Here is a 19,236-nt window from a genome sequence, read left to right as displayed (position 1 = left end):
CCGACTCGTCTCCAATTTTCGCATCTCCTTATCTACCGATCGTCTACATTGTAATTTCCTTAATCTTGTCGCAAGAATTCGACGAAAGTGTCTGTCGGCAAGAAATTTCACGGTGCGTTGCAAGGAAACGGCGACGAGACGGCAATAAACCGATTGCGAGTGGAAACTAAGTAATCCTCGAGGAGTAATGCGAGTCTGGAGCGTGTTCTATCGGAGCAAGGGACGCGCTGGATCCGCGTCGAGGATGCAGAAAGAACGACAGCGATATTTCATTCGGTCTACGATCCCGCGAATTCATTCGCTCAAAGAACTTCAAAGGAGTGCTCGCGGGTTTGCCGGATGTCCGGCTGTTCGCGATCGAGAAGAGAAGCGGCTCGAGGCGTACACCGAGCCAACGACAAGACGAAGAAAAAGACTAAGAATAATAAGGAGAAGAAGAAGAAGAGGAAGAAAAAGAGGGAGCTTACAGTTGAGGCTGGTACTCGAATTCGTCCAAGGCTTGTCGGCTGGCAAGTACGACATAAGTCACCTACTAAATTAGTGGGTAAGGGGCGGTGCATAATTCACCACGGGTTAATTGGCGAGCGTTTTCACGCCAGCCGCCAGTCTGTCAAAGGCGGCTACAGTTTCGAGAGAGAGAGAGAGAGAGAGAGAGAACTCGTCGAGAGACGAGGTCGAAAACGGATGCCTGGCTACTGGCTAGAGAATCAATTTTTAAACTGTTAACTGCCCTGTCTCCGAATTCCGATGGATACACTATTGCCCGTTAAAAGCTGAATTAATGACCGACATTGAGCGAATCGACCAGTCTACCACGTTGTTACGTAATTGTTTGCATGGCTATTCGAACGATGGCTTTTCACGGGAAAGGAATCATCTATCCCTGGCTTCGAATAACTCAATTGCGCTTGGAATTCGACTGTCTATTTAACAGTTCGCTGTTTCATTCCTGCCCGCTCGATGCAGACTAATTTTAATTCACTTATCGAAATCAAATGAGAAGATTATTTTTATTTGCAACAAAATCTTGTTTGAACATCTAATCGTGCTTCATGCAACTCTGGGCAAGTAAAGTTGAAAAGATTTGAGGATGCTCATAGAGAGGCTCGTTAACGTCCATCCCGGACGATTAAATAAGTCATATCGTCGCGGCTCCTAACGAACCGGCACGTCGTTCAGCATCGTCTGTCGTGATTCTCGACTGCTTATCTTCTTTTTCATCCTGCCTCCTCTGTTCTACCTCGTCGCGTGCTTTAGACACAATATTTATGAACAAGCACGAGCGGAGTGAAGTTCAGAGCTCGTAATAGAATTAATTTATTACGGGTGCAAAGGGTTAATTCGATCATTACGAGGTTTATTCGAAAAAACTGATCTCTATCATTGAAACCTGGAAAGAAGGAGTCTTGTATTTTTGAAATAATTGAAAAATGATTTAGAAAAAGGATATTACGATACGGGTTATCGTTCCGTGACGATGAAAAACAGTGGCCCGACAGGATGAAAGGAGAAGAAAGGTGCGAGGGAGATTTTTCAGTAATGGGCAAAAACGTCGATCGAAGAAGTTTATAAAAGTTCGTAAGAGATTAAAAGTCCCCCGCTTGTCAAGCAGCCTCAAAACAGGGAGACTTCCCGCGGGGTCGTTATAATGATTGATGTCTTTCATATCCAAAACCGTCTCCGACGACTGTTCTAATGCCTCACTTCGCCAGACATCGTTTTACACGGTACAACCTTCCTTACAATGTGCGCACTCTGAAGGCTGGCGAGTGTTAAAGTCGTTGAAAATAACATCAAGGGTGTATAATCACCGTCAAATTTTACATATCGTTCTCTTTCTTACGTCTAAAATGAAAAATTCTGACAAAAAAGAAGAAGGACTTTCAGAAAAGAAATCTATCGACAAAGAATCATTAGACAGGCGTGGCCACTAATTATATCAACAACTGGTGTTCGACTTCCAGGAAGGATCATTTGATCGGCGGCTCCGTTTCCCTTTTGATTTATTTGCCGGCGTTCCCGGTCGCGGTTCCCAGTGGGCAGCCGCGGATTTGGCCTACCGATGAAAAACTGTATTTAATTAAACGACTCGGTCCGAGCCACGACCAGGGGACAAGAACACGAAAACTACGACGTGGAAGATGACTGGTGACTAGTCGAGAGATCGCGAGCAAAAACGCCATAGCCGCGGGGCACCGTTCGATGACGAATCAATCCTCGTCGATCGATGAAGCTTGCCTTATTGATCCTGATCAAGAGATGCAACCGATCGTGCAATTTATTTCCTGCTACATCGATAGAATCGCGGAAGTTGTATCATATCCTCGTTAAGAAGATTTCTAATTTAACCCTTTCGCTATGAATCAAGATACAACATTATGGGTTGTGATTTTTCCTGTTATCTAAAATTTTATTTAATTAACGTAAAGGATAAAAGGATCATTATCGAGTGTCATCAACCTAGACGTTCAGTCGAATTTGTTAACGACACGCAGGATTAGAGAATCAGACAGGGCAAAAGTCGGTAGCACGTCATCCGTTGGTCACGTCTCAATCAGTGTCTGGGTAGAAACGAAACGAAGCGGGGGAGCCCCGTGGTGGCAAGAAGTTCTTGAAGGATTGGCTAAACGTGCCGAATGTTAATTACGCCAGCGGGGTTCCCGGTGTTCCGTAGGGTCCCAGGTGAAAAAGTTCTCGTTCGGATCTCGCCCGAACCCCCCCGTTCGGCTTCTCGATTATGGGACCAGCGATATCGAGAAAAGAAACTCTCCTTTCTACCGTCTGCCTTCTCGATCGCTGCGTCGGATTAACATTCTCGAAGCAGCGGGACACCGTCGTCTAACGAGATAATTGATTGTAAAAACCGTAATTAAAGGATCGTCCGAAACCGTCTACGTCTAGCCGGTTTTCTTTCCATCTTAACGATGCCCACCGTCGCCGCGATGCTAATTTTTCGATAATTCAGATATCATCTCTACCGCTGAGATCTTATTTATCGATCATCCTTGGATTATTTGCCAACTCGAGAGTGTTAATTGAACAGGGTATGCCATGCACGTGTCACGCTAATGAAGAACAATGATTATTTGTTCCAAGGGTGTATAAAATGAAAACTTAGTAAGGAATCTTCTTCAGCAATTGTAACAGAAATTACGAGCAACATCGTGCATCAAGCCGGTGTACGATTTACGATTTCGTCCCGTTTTTCCCATACACCGATCTTTCCTTCGGCCTCGTTTTCTCTCGCTCGCCGTGTGTATAAATAAATGACGTTTGTTATGAGAGAATCGGCCCGAAGCAGAGGGAGAGCGTCGCAACAGCGTCGAGGCGCGAATCGTCAAAGTGGATTTATGATATTTTCCCACCGAGTCAACCTTTGATCTGCCTCTTCACGGGCCTCGTTCCTGCGAAACGCTACCCTTTTCAACGTAACGTCGTCGTTAGGCCCTTCGCGGCTCTTCCTTTTTCCTGTTTTTCCTGCAGTTCCATAAATTAACCGCATTGATACGAATCTTCTCCCATCTCTAGAAAGCCTATCAGCGTTCATTGCAACGTTGTTCTTAACCGATCATTTCTCGCTCCTTTCTCCGCGGTCAGAAATCGAAGACGTCCGATTTAAACATTGATCCACGGATCATGATGGATCGCGGGATGCCGGGTGGAACGATGCACGCGTTAAAATGTATGAGCCGGGCGAAATAGATCGGCTAAATAAATCAACATTGGTCGGTGGCCGTGCGAGATGAATGGAAGTCGAACCGGGAATCCGTTCGAACGATTTAATTCCTCAGCCTGTGCAGAAGTTTATCGGCGTCTCCTTATTCTTCCTCAACTTCGAAGAAATTGAAGGATCGCGAATCGGTTCGTTCTACCGGGGCCGATATTTTCGCGGCGTTCGCGTTTCCTTATTTATTGCTCGTATTAATTTTATTTAGATACTTTTGAAGATTCTTTGGAACGAAGTAAAAATATTTTTCCAACGAAACAAAGTACGAGATAAGCGTAGGGAGAAGTTTCGAGCAGCCTGATCACAGGGTGTCCCCGAGGCGCCACCGCGTCACTTCCGTCGCACTTGGAGCCGCGTATCCGTCAGCGTAACGATCTTGGTGACGCGTCTCTTCTTCCCGTATGGGAAACGAGATGAAACGAAGCGACAGAGAGAGATCAACTGTTAGCTTCGTTTGTCCGACCACGATCGTTAGAGTCACCCTAACCGTCACGAATTATTTCGAATATTTTAACGAATCGTGTCTAATTATTTATAATTAATTATAGCGAGATCTTTGGGCGATGATCGATTCCGTGAACATCCGTCAGCCCATCGAAGATATCGCGGCTTCTCGTAATTTGTAAGCTCGATCGTCGCGCGAGTCCTGTCTCGTGCACGCATTAATCTTCGTCCTTTTTTTTCAGCGGAACTGGAGAAAAAAGCGCGTGGGAGAGTATCTTCGTTATGGAACGAGATTTTTTGCTTCGGAATTCTGTCTCCAATTATTATCTCTCGGAAAGCTTTTTTTTATTATTCAGGACAGACAGATCATTAAACAGAAGGCGAATTAACGTTTGTTTTATAATATAAATAACGTGATTTTATAAAATTAAGGGAAACTTTTCGTTTTCTTTGTATATGCTGTTGCGAAATGGTCGAGGTATCCGTTCTGGGTGTACTCGCGCGAGATTCGGTCTGGAAAGGGGTCGAGAATGCGGTGTTCCTTCATCAATCACCGCTCGCAGGCCCGTTTATTTTAAGTCGCGGCCGCGTTTTTTTAATACACACGCGTCATTAACGCGTGCTGGCAGCTAGCCGGTGGAGAACGAAGAGGAGGACCGTGTCGACGTGGCGTGCGATTAGGTATTCGATGTTCGACGCTGCGAAGGAAGTGTCCCTCGGTTTGTCGCGCGGCACGTCTGCGACCAAGGTTCCTTGCCAAATTTGCCGCTAAACGCGAATCGATTCGTCACTCTTTGCGTCTTCAACGTTCGTTTACCTTGCGATCGGTCGTTGGAATAAATCGATTTTAAGCAGGGTAATATTCATTTCGCTGTTGACTCTGTAGAGAATTCGAAAATTGATCTATCAATTGATCTAGCATGGTTGACATCGACTCGAATACGTAACGGAATTAAATGCCGGAAGATATCGAGCGAAAGTTGGATCGTCCGCATAGCACAGGTGTGCACATACGTAAAGTTGACCGGAACTGCTTCGTAACACGGTTGTTTTTTAAAGTAGCCGCCCAGGAATTTGCATATTCGATGGAAATCCGACGTACGTTCGTTCGTTTCCAAGATCTTTCTATCTTTCGCTGACTCGGACTTTTCTGCGCCATGTTCGATTTTCCGGAAGGAAAACAGTATCGGTGCATTCGTAGATTCTCGAGTTTGCTGCAGTGGAAAATTAATTTTTGTTATCCGTGACTGATCGAACGGTGGAGGAAAAATGGCGAACAGAGGGGCATTTATTCGGCCGAATTTCGTGTAAAAGCGCGTAGGAGTAAAAAAAGGAACAAGAGGGAGCTGTTGTTGGGCAATAATTCATACGCGGCCATAGAGAAGCGTATTGCGCCGGTGTACACGGTTCTATGCGGCGGACGGACAATGGCAGAGATTGCGGCGTCGATGGTTTTCCATGCACCGAAACATTCTGCGCGTGGCTCTCCTCGCTGTTTCGCCTCTAAATCGTCCAGCAGCTCGTCGCTTTCGAAGATTTGCAATGATTTGCGATGATTTGCGGTCGCGGCGACGTCTCGTCGATAAATCTCATCACCCACACGCGCTCGTATTTCTCTCCCGAGGCTCCCTTTTTATCCCCTAATAATATTTTCGTTAACTCCGAACCAAGGATCTGTTTCGCGACCAGCTCGTGAATATCCCGCGATGGGACAGAAGTTATTACTTATTTCCCTCCTACCGATCGGAATTAATTATTCGACCAAAAATTCAGTCGAAAGGACGCGAGGATCTAATCGCGATATTCCTCGAAGAGGCAGATAAAAGGGACATCCAATCGATGTTCCTTAATTCAGCAAAGGAAGACGTGTCCCGATACGTCTTCCAGATATCCGCGATCCTTCTCCGACCATCGGCAACGAGTCTGGCCTCTTCGTCTTGTCAGCAGCTTTCTCTCTAACTTTTACGATCTCATATTTACCAACGGATGCGCCCACGCGTCTGCATCTCAGAAAAAAAGGGGGAGAAGCCAATTAACACGGGCAGCTTGGCGCTCTGGTCGCGATCCCGGTGCCGATCTCTTGACGCAACGGTTGCCGATTAAAATTCATTAAAGCCGACGAGATTAGTGCGGTTCTGGAAATGGACTCGAAAGGCCGCGCGACGCATATCAATCGGTTGTCCGGGCCAAAGGGAGGACAGGTTTAAAATAGGGAAGAAAAAAGGATATCGATGGGACGGGAGGAAGAAGAAGAAGAGAGGAAAGGGTGAGATAAAAAGAGGACGGTAGGCTGCTCGAAGTGGCGGAGAAAGAAGGAAAGAGAGAGAATCGGGGCGAGTCGCTAATGAGAGCGACAATTCAGTGTGTCGAGCACAGGCCGCGTGGAATGCAGCCAGCCTCTCGGCTTCCAACATTCATAAATTCATTCCCGCCGCCTTCTGCCAGCATCGTTTTATCGTCTGACAATATGCCGCTGCGACCAGTTCACCGGCGACGACGCTACGCGTGGTGGTAGGAAGTTTGAAAATGGAGCGGAGTCGCGGGGCGGACCAACGTGCCTTGTACTACACACGGCCTCGAGATCGGTCAGATTGATTTTTCTTCGTCTCGCCACGCCGTGAGGTATTATCGGCTCCACCTGGAGACGCCGTGCCGTGTGTCTCGATTTCTTTATCGCGACCATCTGGTTATCGAACGCGCCTCGAGCTTGTTTCGAGAGTTCAAGGGGTGTTCGTCGAGCACGCTGCTCGTTACCTCTTTTCTACATTTATTTGTCATCCTTTATTTCCGTGCTCTCATAGATACATGTTCATTAAACTTGAATTTTCAGTATCGATATGTGGACGGATCGAAAGAATGATGCGTGAATTAGCAAGAATGGTATAGAAATTAGCAACGAAATAAGTTGTTATTTATCAGAAGACGGATTGAAGCGGAAGAGAGATTAGCCGTCGTCCGCGAGGAATCTGGTAACGATTCTAGCCGACTTAAGCCGAGTTTTACGCACGGCTTTAGCTAAGACAATGGCGAGGTTCCAGGTTTACATTATTTAATACCCCGTCGGCGACGGTGGTCGGGGCATTAATTAGACGGTGCTCATATGCTAATACGTGGGACTAAGCTGCGCTTATTCGCATAGTAGCTGCCATGAGCCGCGTACAAGCATACTCTGCTCACTTAGTTACTCGGTTATACTACACGTAGCCTCTATGCTACCAATCTCAGACTAACACTCGTCCCTCTTTGAATACACACACCCGCACAACCTATTGCTAGTCCTCTCTTCATCGGATACTGGATACACCTACACGTTCGCCTCGCTAGCCCACTGAGTTATTTGTCTCGCTAATATCTGTCGCCCTTTGCCCATCCTCTGCTAACGAACCTCACCGACGCTGTCTTACCTCTCACCATTTTGCAAACGAACGTGTAAGCACCGTACGAAACAACGCATGCTTACCTTTTCAGCGTTCATTATCGTGGTTAGAAGCGACGCGTTGATAGAGCAATCGTGTGTATCTTCAAGATTTATGGAGGATAAGTTTAGGTTACAAACGAGTGATTTTACAAATTTTATTATAATTTCAAAAGGAATTACAGTTGATATTGTGAGAATAAAAGAGAGCGGTCCATGTGAGAAGGTAGTTGGTCGCCTTGAGATTGCAGCGATAGGAGAGAAGAGGCCGGTACCCCATCGAGATCGATATCTATAGACTAAATCGTCCCTCGAAGGGATCCGTCATTCTAACACAAGGATCTTGGATTCGATGGAACAGAGGTACCGAACTGCTTCGTCTCCTCGGCCGCCTTAATTTATCCAGCTTGACACCGAGGAAGCGCGAACTCTGCAGTCCGCTTTGAATTGTTCCACTAATTCCAGGTCGAGACCACCGTGAAACCGAAGAACCCTACTTTTTGGCAAACACAGCAACGTTCTGGGGACAGAGAGAGGAATTTCCAAGTTCCGTACGTCGTCGACTCTATGGAAGGATCGCTGGTATTTATAGAATGGGGAACATGGAACGAGAAGCGTGTCGGTAGCAAAGATAAAAGGTCTAATAAGTTCTTCGAGTCGGATCTAGTCGGTTCGCCGTGGCAACAGAATATCGGGATACGATGATGCCGAAAGGAATTACTAGCCACCCGCGTGTGACATAAGTCTTTCCCATAAACGGTCTGTACGCGGCTCGAGATAGCATTCGAAGCTAATAAATAGCGATTGGCGAACCGTAACCGGTGTTCGTGTCGAAGCGGTCGACTGACTTACCGCCTTTCTACCATCCAGCCTAATACATCTAATGAGTTTAATCTATTTTCGTCGATTTCGCGTCACGATCTGGCGCGGCTAATCGATCAGTAGCTTCTATGACATCCGAAGAATGCGCCATCAACCGCGAGTCGCATTTTCTTCCCACAGACACATACAATTTTATACCGATCCGATGATAAATAATATCTGTCTCGGTTTACCGAAATCGGGTGTCGATGATAGAAGGCGCGATTCTCGACACCTGTTTCGAAATCACCTGATCCGCACTTTTCTTCGACCCTAAAAAGTCAGTCCGAGTGGCGGGGTGCTGTTCCGAGTAGGTGTACACTTTCGTAAGGGTCTATTGTCGAGGCAGCGACGCGTCGTGTCTACAGCTCACGCTTGGCCGGATACAAATCGAGAGAGGATGGCTGGTTTTCGTTCGCGCGCGCGCGCCTGATCCTGGAGGTTAGAGGACGGAGGGAAGAAAATAGAAGAGGAACGAAGGGATAGATAGAGGACGGATCGTCAGATGGAGAGACCCGGGAGAAAGGAGAGGCGAAGCTGGAAACTGCTATATACAACCGTCCTAACCCAATACAGGCTATTAGGAGGAATAACCTGGCCTATGGCGGAGTCGGTAACCCTATATCCTGGTGGCGGCGTCTTTTGATCCACCGCGGTACCCTCCACCTTCGACCACGATGTTCACCCACCGCCGTGCCTTGCCGTGGTCCATCCAGCCGAGGACAGGCTACAAGAGTCTCGAATACCTCTCTGGATACTCCCGGTGTCCGATCACCGCTGGTGCCACAAGAGGGAGGGTAGCATCCTCTCGGTGAGTGGCTCTGCACGGCCACGCTGCTGTTGGCCCGCGTGTTCGCCGCTACGAAACCCTTCTTTTCCCTTATTCTCCCCCACGTCATTCGTTATAAATGCGATACATCGTTCGTTCGGACTTCTGCATTCGCGTATACCACTCTACGCTAGGGGTATTTCACTTCACGTACTTCCAGCTTTGTCGCAAAGTACTCGAGGAAGTTTCTACGGATATAGAACTTCCTTGTTTTTCTTTGCGTTTAATTCAGAAGAAAAGCGACGACGTAACGAAGGCTCTATCGAATAGTTAAGGCGTTCGTTTCGTCCTCGGATCCGTTCTGTGTTCGGGTTTAACACGCATATTGGCTCCGGTTACCCGCGGACCGTGGCTCGTTGAAGTCGTGTCCGATCTCCCTGGAGCCAGCTTCTTCTACCTTCCTTCGACCTCGTCGACGCACTCTCGCCGAGCGTGTTTCGCTCGGTCTCTGGTTTCGAGGAAACACGCCGAGGTTTCGGAGACCTTTACGGGCACGGCTTAATGGCCGGGTATGCGGTTAATGGACACAAACACCGCCCTCGAACTGGTTATGTCTCATTTACCGATTAAGATTACATGACACGGGCCCTCTCGCGTTCAACTTTCTTTTTTCTCCTTTATTTCCCTCAACCTCGAGTGCATCGTGCGTGGAGGAGCTGTATAGCAATACAGAAACGCGACCGTTCGTTAATTTTTTCATCCGACCTGTTCGAAGACGAAGACGCCTTCGGGATCGGGTGATTATGATACCCGGGGAGGTTCGTCGGCAAATTGAATTGCTTCTCGTTACAGTTTCCTTTCTCGATTTGAAGTTCTAAAAACATCGAGTAATGAGAGTGGTAAACGCGATGATTGGAATCTCTTCGAGCTGTTTCGAAGCGGGGGTGCTTTTTTTGTCGAGTATTAAACAGAACGCTTGATTATCCATCGAAATAACGAGATCTGGTCTTCACGGTCGTGTCACCATCTACGGCATCCGCGATTTGATAAGCGACCGTATTACGATCGGCAGAACGCGTGTACGGATTCGCGTTTATTAAGCCAACAGTCGATGCGTCTCGTTGGAATGTCTCTTTATAAGAAGCTGAACGAATCGAACGAAATCGGGACCGCGCGATATCCTTCTGCTTTAATGCTAATTGAAGATACAAGCTACGATTCGAAGGGGCTGCTCGACGTTCGTACACTAAGTGGTCGAGATTAATTAACACGATACTAGGTCAGCGCGAAATGCAAGCAAGGCATAAACCGACTTTCCCGTGCCGTTATTGGCTACGTTAATGGGAATTCGTATCGACGTCCTTGCAACGAATTGCCCTCGTCACGATCGTCTTTACAATATTCCCTCTGAATTATGCAAATGTCAAGTACGATTTCTACGATTCCTTTCGACGTTTCATTAACTGGCTCGATCGCAGCTTTCCAAACATGATCTTTTTATTTCCACAGCCTTGGACGTTCTCCGATTCCTTTCAATTTCACCCGTTTATGGAATTTCTACGCGAAAACTGGAAATTCATTTTATTAAATTTATTTATTAAAATTCTTCGTTTAACTCGCTTCCACAAATTGTAAAATAAATCTTTGATCGTTTCCTCCGGTTGCTGCTGCTTCGCGAAAACGACTTGTCACTGCGAAGAAAGGCTGAAGCTCGATGTCGAAGCACGATCAAGCATCAAACCGTGCACGCACGCACACACAGTCCTCGTTCTTCTCGCGATAACGAGACCCGTCCTCGCACCGGATGCGACGATTATCCTTGCCGATACAACGAGTCGATCGTTAAGGAGATGTCGGCTCGGTTGTTCGTGGAAACGGCACTCCGACACCGGCTGCGAATCCTTCTCTATACGTTCAGGATCCTCGTCGATGCAGGATGCATCTCCTTGGTGCACCTTGATTGGATGCAGATCATGGTCGATGGAGCTGCGCTCTGACCTCGATCTCGCTAATAGAGATGAATCGTATATGGTAACACGTTTTGACATATTACGTTATATATCGAACGGAGCGATAAATTTCGATCCAAGCATCCATTAATTCACCCTCGCTATCGATAATCATTCCCGTCGTTCGTCTGCAAATTACTTTCGTTTGAATGTCGGTCAGCACGGCTACGTCGTTTCGTAGTCGTCGAACGAAGTCACACGAAGGTCTTTTCTTTCGCGCCGCCCCCTGACTGTAGCCGGGGTCAGAGGAGGTGTTCGAACGTAAATGCTCGTCATTATTTATAATTTTCCGCTTGGTCGGCCCGGCACCCTTCTGTTTCCACGCCTTGAAAGAATAGGTATAAGAGTCGGGGGCTTTTCTTCTGGCGGGTTCGTTTCGTTTCTCTGGACAAACCGAGCCGAGCAGTGAGCGTCAACGAGACGTGGAAAAGAGAGGGTGAAAAAGAGAAAGAAGAGGAGGACACGGGCCGTGTTCGCCCCCGCAAGTGGAAGAGGCGTCGAGAGATGCCCGTCTCGATAATACCTGAGACAATGACCGACCGGCATCGTTACTCGGCTGGAAACGCGCATCCGCGACGACGGGGACACTCTTCTACACCTGGAATCAATTTATCAAAGAGCGAACCTCGCTAGACCAGAGCCGGGGAGACTCGTCAGCTTGCGACTCCCAACTTCTTTTCGCGTACGTATTGTTACCGGTAACGGAGGGAAGGAGGAAGGGTACGGTAACGATGGAGAACGTTCAATGGATGGAATCTGGAAACGGTTTCTTCCTCGCGTCTCCGTTTCCGACGCCTTGCCTCGTTGCGGTGAAGCTTCTCGTTGCTCGCCAACTGTACCCCATTCTCCTTTCGTCTTTTCATCAATTTACCGACCTTTGTTGCCGGTTAACGAATCCTCCCGATCTGTTTCGCAACACGGATTCTTAACAATCTTTCGACGGAATATAACGATATATTTTTCCACGAAATTGATGAGATTTTCAAGCCGGACGAGTCCAGGAGCTTTAATAGCAGATTTTTCCCGCCGATCCTCAGATGCGACCCGGTGATTAAGTCACTGTTTAAACGGACGAGAGAAATACTTAGTTGGCGTGGACTCACGCACAGGTTGGTGGGCCTGCGGTGAAGTCGGCTAACGAGAGCATGCCATCGTACACACGGTGTGGAGAGCTCGTTAGGCGGCCTACGCGGTTCACGCGAGTTACCGCCTTCGTTTCTCTTCTACGTTCGCGTTCGCGTTCACCAGCCTCGCCCGTCCGTCCGTTCGTTTGTCCGTCACTCCTTCTTTCGTTTTCGCGATGCTCCGCGAGGGACGTTAACGACGACGACGTGCCCGTTTCCTGCCGTCTCCTCGTCGATCTATTTTCAAGATCCTACCTGCTGATAGCTACCGGTTCGTAGAGTTCATCGCGTATCTTTCCTTTTTACCCTTCGATTATTGCCTTCTCGAATAAGGGAACCAGAATACGCGGCGGACTCGGATGATAAAAGCTTCGAACATTTATTTCTCTTTCTCGATCTCAGCGAGCAACCGAGAGGCAGAAACCGCTAGGATTCCTGAATTAAATAGGAACTCGATGGCACAGGATTATTCAGCGCGTCGGTGGACAAGTCTGTATACAGGAAAACCCGCGTTCGTAGCTGCGAAATTGTCTCCTTTCGCGGCCGTTTCAACGTAAACCGTACTCGTGTAGTCGAGGCGGCTACTATTAAAAGCGATTACTTATGCGACAAGCTCGCGTTAGATCTGGCTGATCGGTCGTGCCGATAGGCGATCTCGTCGATGCACTATTAGCGCGAACCGTGCGAGACCATTTTTACTCTTATTGAGATTCAGCTGGCCGGGAACATTGCTTTCTGGGAAAGCAAGGTTGAGATCTCTCCTACTGGTATTCCGAGTCGTCGATCAACTCGCGACTTGAAGTATACCTGGTGCAACTGGCGAACACGGTTTCTTGCAACAGCTTCGAAAGTGCTGTTGCACGCGTTTGTCTTTACGATTTAACGCGTCGCCGTTAATTCAATGTATATTTTGAATAACGACTGGAAAAAAAGGAAAAATCGGGAAGGTAATTAATTCCTGAAGCGTGCAACCAACTTTATCGTCGTTTCAACTTGCCAGTGAATCGTTCAACGCCACTTTCCACGGCAATTTCGTCGTCCATGCAGCAATGTCTCGAGGCTTGATCCCCGCGGAAGGGAAGTTTATTTAAATAAAACCGACGTAAAGCTCGATATCGTCGTTCGGGTTTATGCATTCGCGTATAACACGGCCCGTTTCGCTTTTAATGATCGCGCGTAAAACATTCGGCCTTGATTAAACGACACGTTCAACGCGATCGTGTCGTTCGATGTCGACCAGCTGCACCAAGCAATCATAGATTTTATTTTTCCTACCGATTCTTCTTTAATATCGATTTACCAAAAACTCTAATGTCTTTTGTTGCTCGAGCTTTGTTTCGTGAAAATTTCAAGAAAATTGAATAAATTAGTAATCGGTTGTTAAATAATTACTCCGACGTTTGCAACGGGACCACGATGGATTGTCTTTCCAGCTAACGTAACAACCTGTTTCGCATTAATTGACCGCACGTTTCAGGGACGCGACGACGAGTTTCGGGAGCGCGTAAATTTTCATCGAGCCTCGTGTTCGGATGTTCCGTGTCAATAGGCGACAAATAATTAACGTCTCGAAGAAACGTTCCTCTCAACCAGCGCGACACTGACGACAGTGAATGAGTAACGCGATATCTGTCTGTTGCATTCGCGTAATGAAACGGTTGTATCGTTGAAACCGCTGTAAATTTTCAATCGAGCAATCTGCAGGGACGGTACGAGTCGACGCGGCAATTAATTCACGCGTGTAATAAATAATTCTATGATAATCGCGATCTGTTAACCGCGCGCACACACCCTCTTCAATTAATACTTAGTTTTCGAGAACGTTATTTCCAATTCTACCCATCGTCTCATCTAGTTTCCCCCTCATAAATTCGCTCGTTACCCACAAGATTGAAGAAGAAAAAAAGGTCTGGCGAGATCCTAGCCAAGCCCGTCGAGCTAGCAGAATATTTCGCGCTAATTGTCAGAAGGTTATCGTCAATCTCATTATACGCATACCAGCTGCGTGTATCGTTGCGTTACGGTTGTACGCGGCTGAATCCTGCTGCCTGTCCACCGGATCCTCGTCGAACGAAGAAAGAGGAGAACGCGTGAAGAACGGAAAGAGACGGAGACGGCGAAGGGTAGGAGGGTTAAGGAGACGTGCAGGGAGGTTTTACACGAGCGAACGTTCCCTATGCTCGTTTAGTTGGTTCGCGCGAACGAGGGTGATGTCACCGTGCCTGTTCGATCCGCTATCGCGAATTTTAATGATGGTGCAAATGTCTTGGCGGACCGGCGCTATATTATCTTGCAGTTTAGGCCGGATGCGAGGCCGCCCACGCTCGCCGAGTCCACCATTCCTCGCGAGACACGTCCACCGCTACCTTCACCTTTCTTCATCCATATTCTTTTTCTTTTTTCTATTTTTCTCGCTTCTTTATACAATTATGGAAAATTTAAAATTCAAATTTTTTGAAAATTGATTTTTTTTCTTAAATGATTTCAATGAAAAATCAGAGGTGATCGTTTCCGGTGTCCAAGGAGCAAAGAAGTCGCGCAACTATACTGCACGACAGAACGGACGAACAATGGGGATAAATAATCGAGGATCGTGGAAGGTTAGCGTATCGGAGAGGAGTCGTGGGGCAAGGGTGACGTTAATTTAGCCGGTGAAACGCGGTAAACGAGACTTACGAGGCACGAAGTGGTGAATGAAAGGAACGAGAGGCGTATACTCTACTCGAGATTCTTCGCCGCGATTCTGTTGGCCCGGCAGGAGCAAAACGAGCAACAGGACGCAGTCGTATCACGCGATTCCACCGGCAACTTCGTAAATTTCAATTTATACCCGTGTCCGTTTGGTCCTGTTCATCCGTTTAAGTGCCACGCGAACGGTGCTACTAATGTGATCGAAAGAAAAACCAACCGATTTCTCCGCTTAACTCTTGACACGCGCGTCAAAATATCAATCGATTCGACTGACAAGCGCTATTTTAACGTCTCCTTTGAATCGTTTAACCATCGTCCGACCGTCAGGCCATCGGCTAATTATTTTAATCTCGCACTCGAAGTGATTGATAGCGATCCCTGCCAAATACGGATTAATTAGAAATGCGAACTCGCTCCGACACGAAAGTTTACAAAGTAGAAATGTCCGTATAAAAATTGTAAGTTAAATTGATAGCAAACCGAACACTGAATACGCGTGCTAAGGAAAATTCGTGGAGATTGACGAGAATCGTATACACGGTCTGTAGAAACTGAAACCGCGATATTTTCCGAAAATGAAGAGCCTGTGGTAGGTCGAGGAAACAGTGAATTACGAGCAAAAACAGTGATCGAGAGGTTTCGGTGCACGGTATAGGGTGTAACGCGTTATTGCCGCTATTAAGGTTAATTGTTCCCCTTCGAGTGAACACGAGGCGAACTCGGTGGCCGTTGGAGACGATCAACGTCTCTCGTTGAACCATAAAATCGCGATAAATCGCGAACCGATGCGCTATAAATTACGCGAGAGAGGACGGCAACGAAGCGTGGAGGCTGCAAGATCGTACGCGATTGCCTTCGTAATTTATACTTTAAGAGTTAATATGAGATTGAAATTGAAAGATAAACGCCCGTTGGAAAGTCCATTAGGCACGCGAGATACCTTTTTTTTTTACGGCCGTCTCCTTTGAAGCGACTTTATCGTTATTCTTCTACGAGTTAGCGAGAAGCGAAAAGGTACAAGCAATTTTCAGCTGAATTCATTTCAGCAATTTTCATTATGCATTACTCTTACCGCCGTCTGCTCATCAACGGCGAGGTAATCGAATCCAAAGAGGAAGATCTATTTCCGTTCGGTTAATCAGCGCTTAGTCAGAGCGGACACGATGCCGTGACGGTGTTACGGCGAGGAACTCTGATCCCGATCCCGATCTCGATCGGTCGCGACTCGAGTTCGGATCGTTCCAGCGAGTCGAGCGATCCGCTTCCTTCCGAGAATCTGCATACGCGTACTTCGGACCTCCATTAACCGCTTCCCGCTATGGAATTACACGTGTCAAAAAAATTAACCGCCTCCTCTGGTCCTCGCCGCATGGATACTTATGTAGATTCGACGATCGAGAGAGCGAGAGACTGGTCCTCGCTAATAACGGTAGCCAAGAATGTAAATGAACCGACGCTGGAATTCTCGGCGAGTTACTAACATTTCATACTCTGTCATTTGCAGAATTTTTCAAAGCGAAGGATTCTTTTCTGAAATTGTTCTTCGTCAACTTCGAATATCGAAAGCGAATCAAAGTGATTACTAGTTTGCATCATTTGCAATCGTGTCCCCGTTTCTCTGGTTGAGTCGCAAACGAGCCGTGAGCTGGATGCATCGTCGTTCGTTTCCATTTTGCCTCTCGTACACGCCTTTGCGAGCAGCCGAGACGTGGCTGCCGGTTTCGCGAGATACCATTGTGTCCCGTACACCGTACACCGCCTCCTTTTCCGGAAAATCGTTGCCCGTCGAGGAAAGCGGTGCCTTGGACCGGGAACTCGGCTGCGTTTCGAGGCGTGATTATCGCGATGAACCACGCCAGACGGAACGGTAGAGCTACGATTTTACGGTTCAGGTCTTGCCTCGGCGCAGATTCCAGATTCTTTTCGATTGTTACAGAGGCTTAGAATGAAGGGTCGATCGAATGGATCGAGCGGATATACTGGTGGATCAAGAAAGGATAATAACGAAAGGTTCGAAACGTTCAATCATTTGTTAACACGTTTATTTTATTAAGTAAATAAAATACTGGTAATACATCAGTGAAAGTGTTAAACATTTTCGAAACTTCACCGTTCCCTTTCTGTGCCCGTTTAAAAGATCATTTCGACTCGATGTTATCGAAGGAATTACCAGACTCGTTAACGTCCAGCGTCACCGACGTAATCTTAACTGCTAGATTCACGAGCGACACAGGTACGAGTCAATTAACGAGCAATTTATTAACTCGCGATCGGTGGATCGTTTCGATACCAAGAAACTGTCTCGGTTCGCTTTCACTCGCTTCACTCGGTTCACTCGCAATCGCAACAGCGACACGCCGTTATCTTGGATCGCGTCGAGAGAAATCTTACAATTAGTATGCTAATAAAAGCAATTGCGATTTCCCTCGTAGCCAGACAGACACGGGGGATATCATTGATACCGGCCCACGACCGAATCGAGCCGAGGCGCAAATTTTCGAAGACGATTTCGTTGCGGTTAGTCGAACATTTCCGCTGAATCTGGTCCCGCAAGATACGATTGTGTATCGTCCCTGATCCGTTGCTCGTCCGCAAGACGTCCGAATCCTGTTAACGCGCTCCACTACCTCGATTAGACCGTTCCTCCACCGTTCCCGACGATAAATCGCAATTACCCTGTGAAAGTACCGTGCAACCAAGAACTGTATTACGGAAACTCGTTGAAAAAACGAAAATAAAAGAACAGTGCAGATGTTCATCAAAAAGGAAATTACAAACCACGGGGCGTCGCGTTTCACGTATGTATTTCGAAATGCTAGACTTGGTGCTGATTCACGAATCAGTTTTTTTCCTCTTTCAAGTATCATTAACCCTCGAATGAGTTTCAATTAGTTATAATTGAAGTTTACTAAGTTTAATATTTCCTGCGCGAATTTATGAATATTTCCGAGTCAAGGTATTCTCTTTGAATGACAAACGCGGGGAGCAGGGGATTTTCAATGGGAGAATTTCAATCTCGTCCGCGCGCCAGTAATTTTTAATCCCGAAGAGGGAAACGAAGAAGGAGGTTCGAAATTGCGAATCCTGATCGTGGGAGCGGCACACAGAGATCCAACGACCAACTCGGTAGATCGTAGACGTATCTTGGGGCCGGGTGACGAGCCGTCAAACATTCCTAGGCGTCCTCTTCTCTTTCTCGCCTCTTTGTGAATGGGCGCGCGGTCGCGTTACAAATCCGGCAAACTCTCGCGAACGACGTCTCCTGAATTATTCAGTCGGACCGGTCGCGGTGTCCTACGGGAGCAGCGGGTTTGATTGTATCTGAGCGAGCGCAAAAATTATGCGGAATTTAGTCCCAAATTTTAGTTTCGATTACCGCCCCCTAGCATATGGAGGGCCTGGTACTCGTGGCTCGCAACAATGTTGCAAATTGAGAAATCGCGAATCGTGATTCGCGACAACAATGTTGCAAATCGAGAAATTTCGGGGTTGATGTTCCAGATCGAAAAATCGCGATTAGTGGCCACCCCTAAAGTCGCGATTTTTTAATTTAAAAGGCAAATAGCGTTTTGCACCCCTTGCATCTCTGGAACACCTCCAGGAAGTTCTACGATTTACGATCCTTCGCTTGCTATTCGAAAGAATTCGAATCAGGATACCTGTTAATCAGTTTACGACAGATTAGACCAAAGAATCTATGAATTCGTATTCGCAGCCTTTTTGGTCGCGGTATAGTAAGAACGGTTCCTTGAAGACGAGGGTGACGACAGGACGGGAACAACGGTCAGACATTAGCAGGTCAGTACCTGTCCAGCACAATCGCATTTCCATCGGCGTCGATCTGTTTATACACGATGCCAGACACGCCCGACAAATATTTTCCTTGGCGAAATTCTTCGTCGCCGTGGAACGTCTCCAGGGTGACGATAATGCTCGGGGACCGGGATTACCAAGCGTACAACCACCGCGCGTTTTAAACAACCCTCTCTGTATTCTTGCGTTTCAACTTCGCTACCTGCGAGTTGAAACAAAATTTTTCTTTGTTACATTCGAAAATACTATCGATCGTTGAAAAATCCGGAAATCGAAATCCGAAGTCCGTGACGATTTCGCGCTCTCCTTTACCGGAGTCAGGGTTGGTCAGACGCTCGTTAATCTTTTTTACGACGCGCCTTCGCGAAAAGAACTCTGCTCCC

General features: G+C 47.2%; 1 protein-coding gene across 5 annotated transcripts in view; it reads right to left on the bottom strand.

Annotated features, from left to right (window-relative positions):
* The window catches only part of LOC143305696 (uncharacterized), a 132,761-nt gene that overhangs the window by 38,395 nt on the left and 75,130 nt on the right, over positions 1-19,236 (bottom strand). The window contains exon 4 of one of the 5 annotated variants that reach the window (XM_076690269.1): positions 7,043-8,106. The exons of 2 other annotated variants lie outside the window; for them this stretch is intronic. In XM_076690269.1, the coding sequence (XP_076546384.1) occupies positions 8,042-8,106 (65 nt within the window). In that variant the 3' untranslated portion in view covers positions 7,043-8,041. Of the gene's footprint in view, positions 1-7,042; positions 8,107-17,112; positions 18,362-18,566; positions 19,056-19,236 lie in introns of those variants that run through there. 2 more of the 5 variants (XM_076690271.1, XM_076690266.1) reach the window with 2 other exon arrangements.

Source organism: Osmia lignaria, chromosome 9 (assembly GCF_051020975.1).
Source record: "Osmia lignaria lignaria isolate PbOS001 chromosome 9, iyOsmLign1, whole genome shotgun sequence".
NCBI classification, from domain to species: Eukaryota; Metazoa; Arthropoda; class Insecta; order Hymenoptera; family Megachilidae; genus Osmia; species Osmia lignaria.
This window is presented reverse-complemented; position numbering and strand designations above follow the sequence as displayed.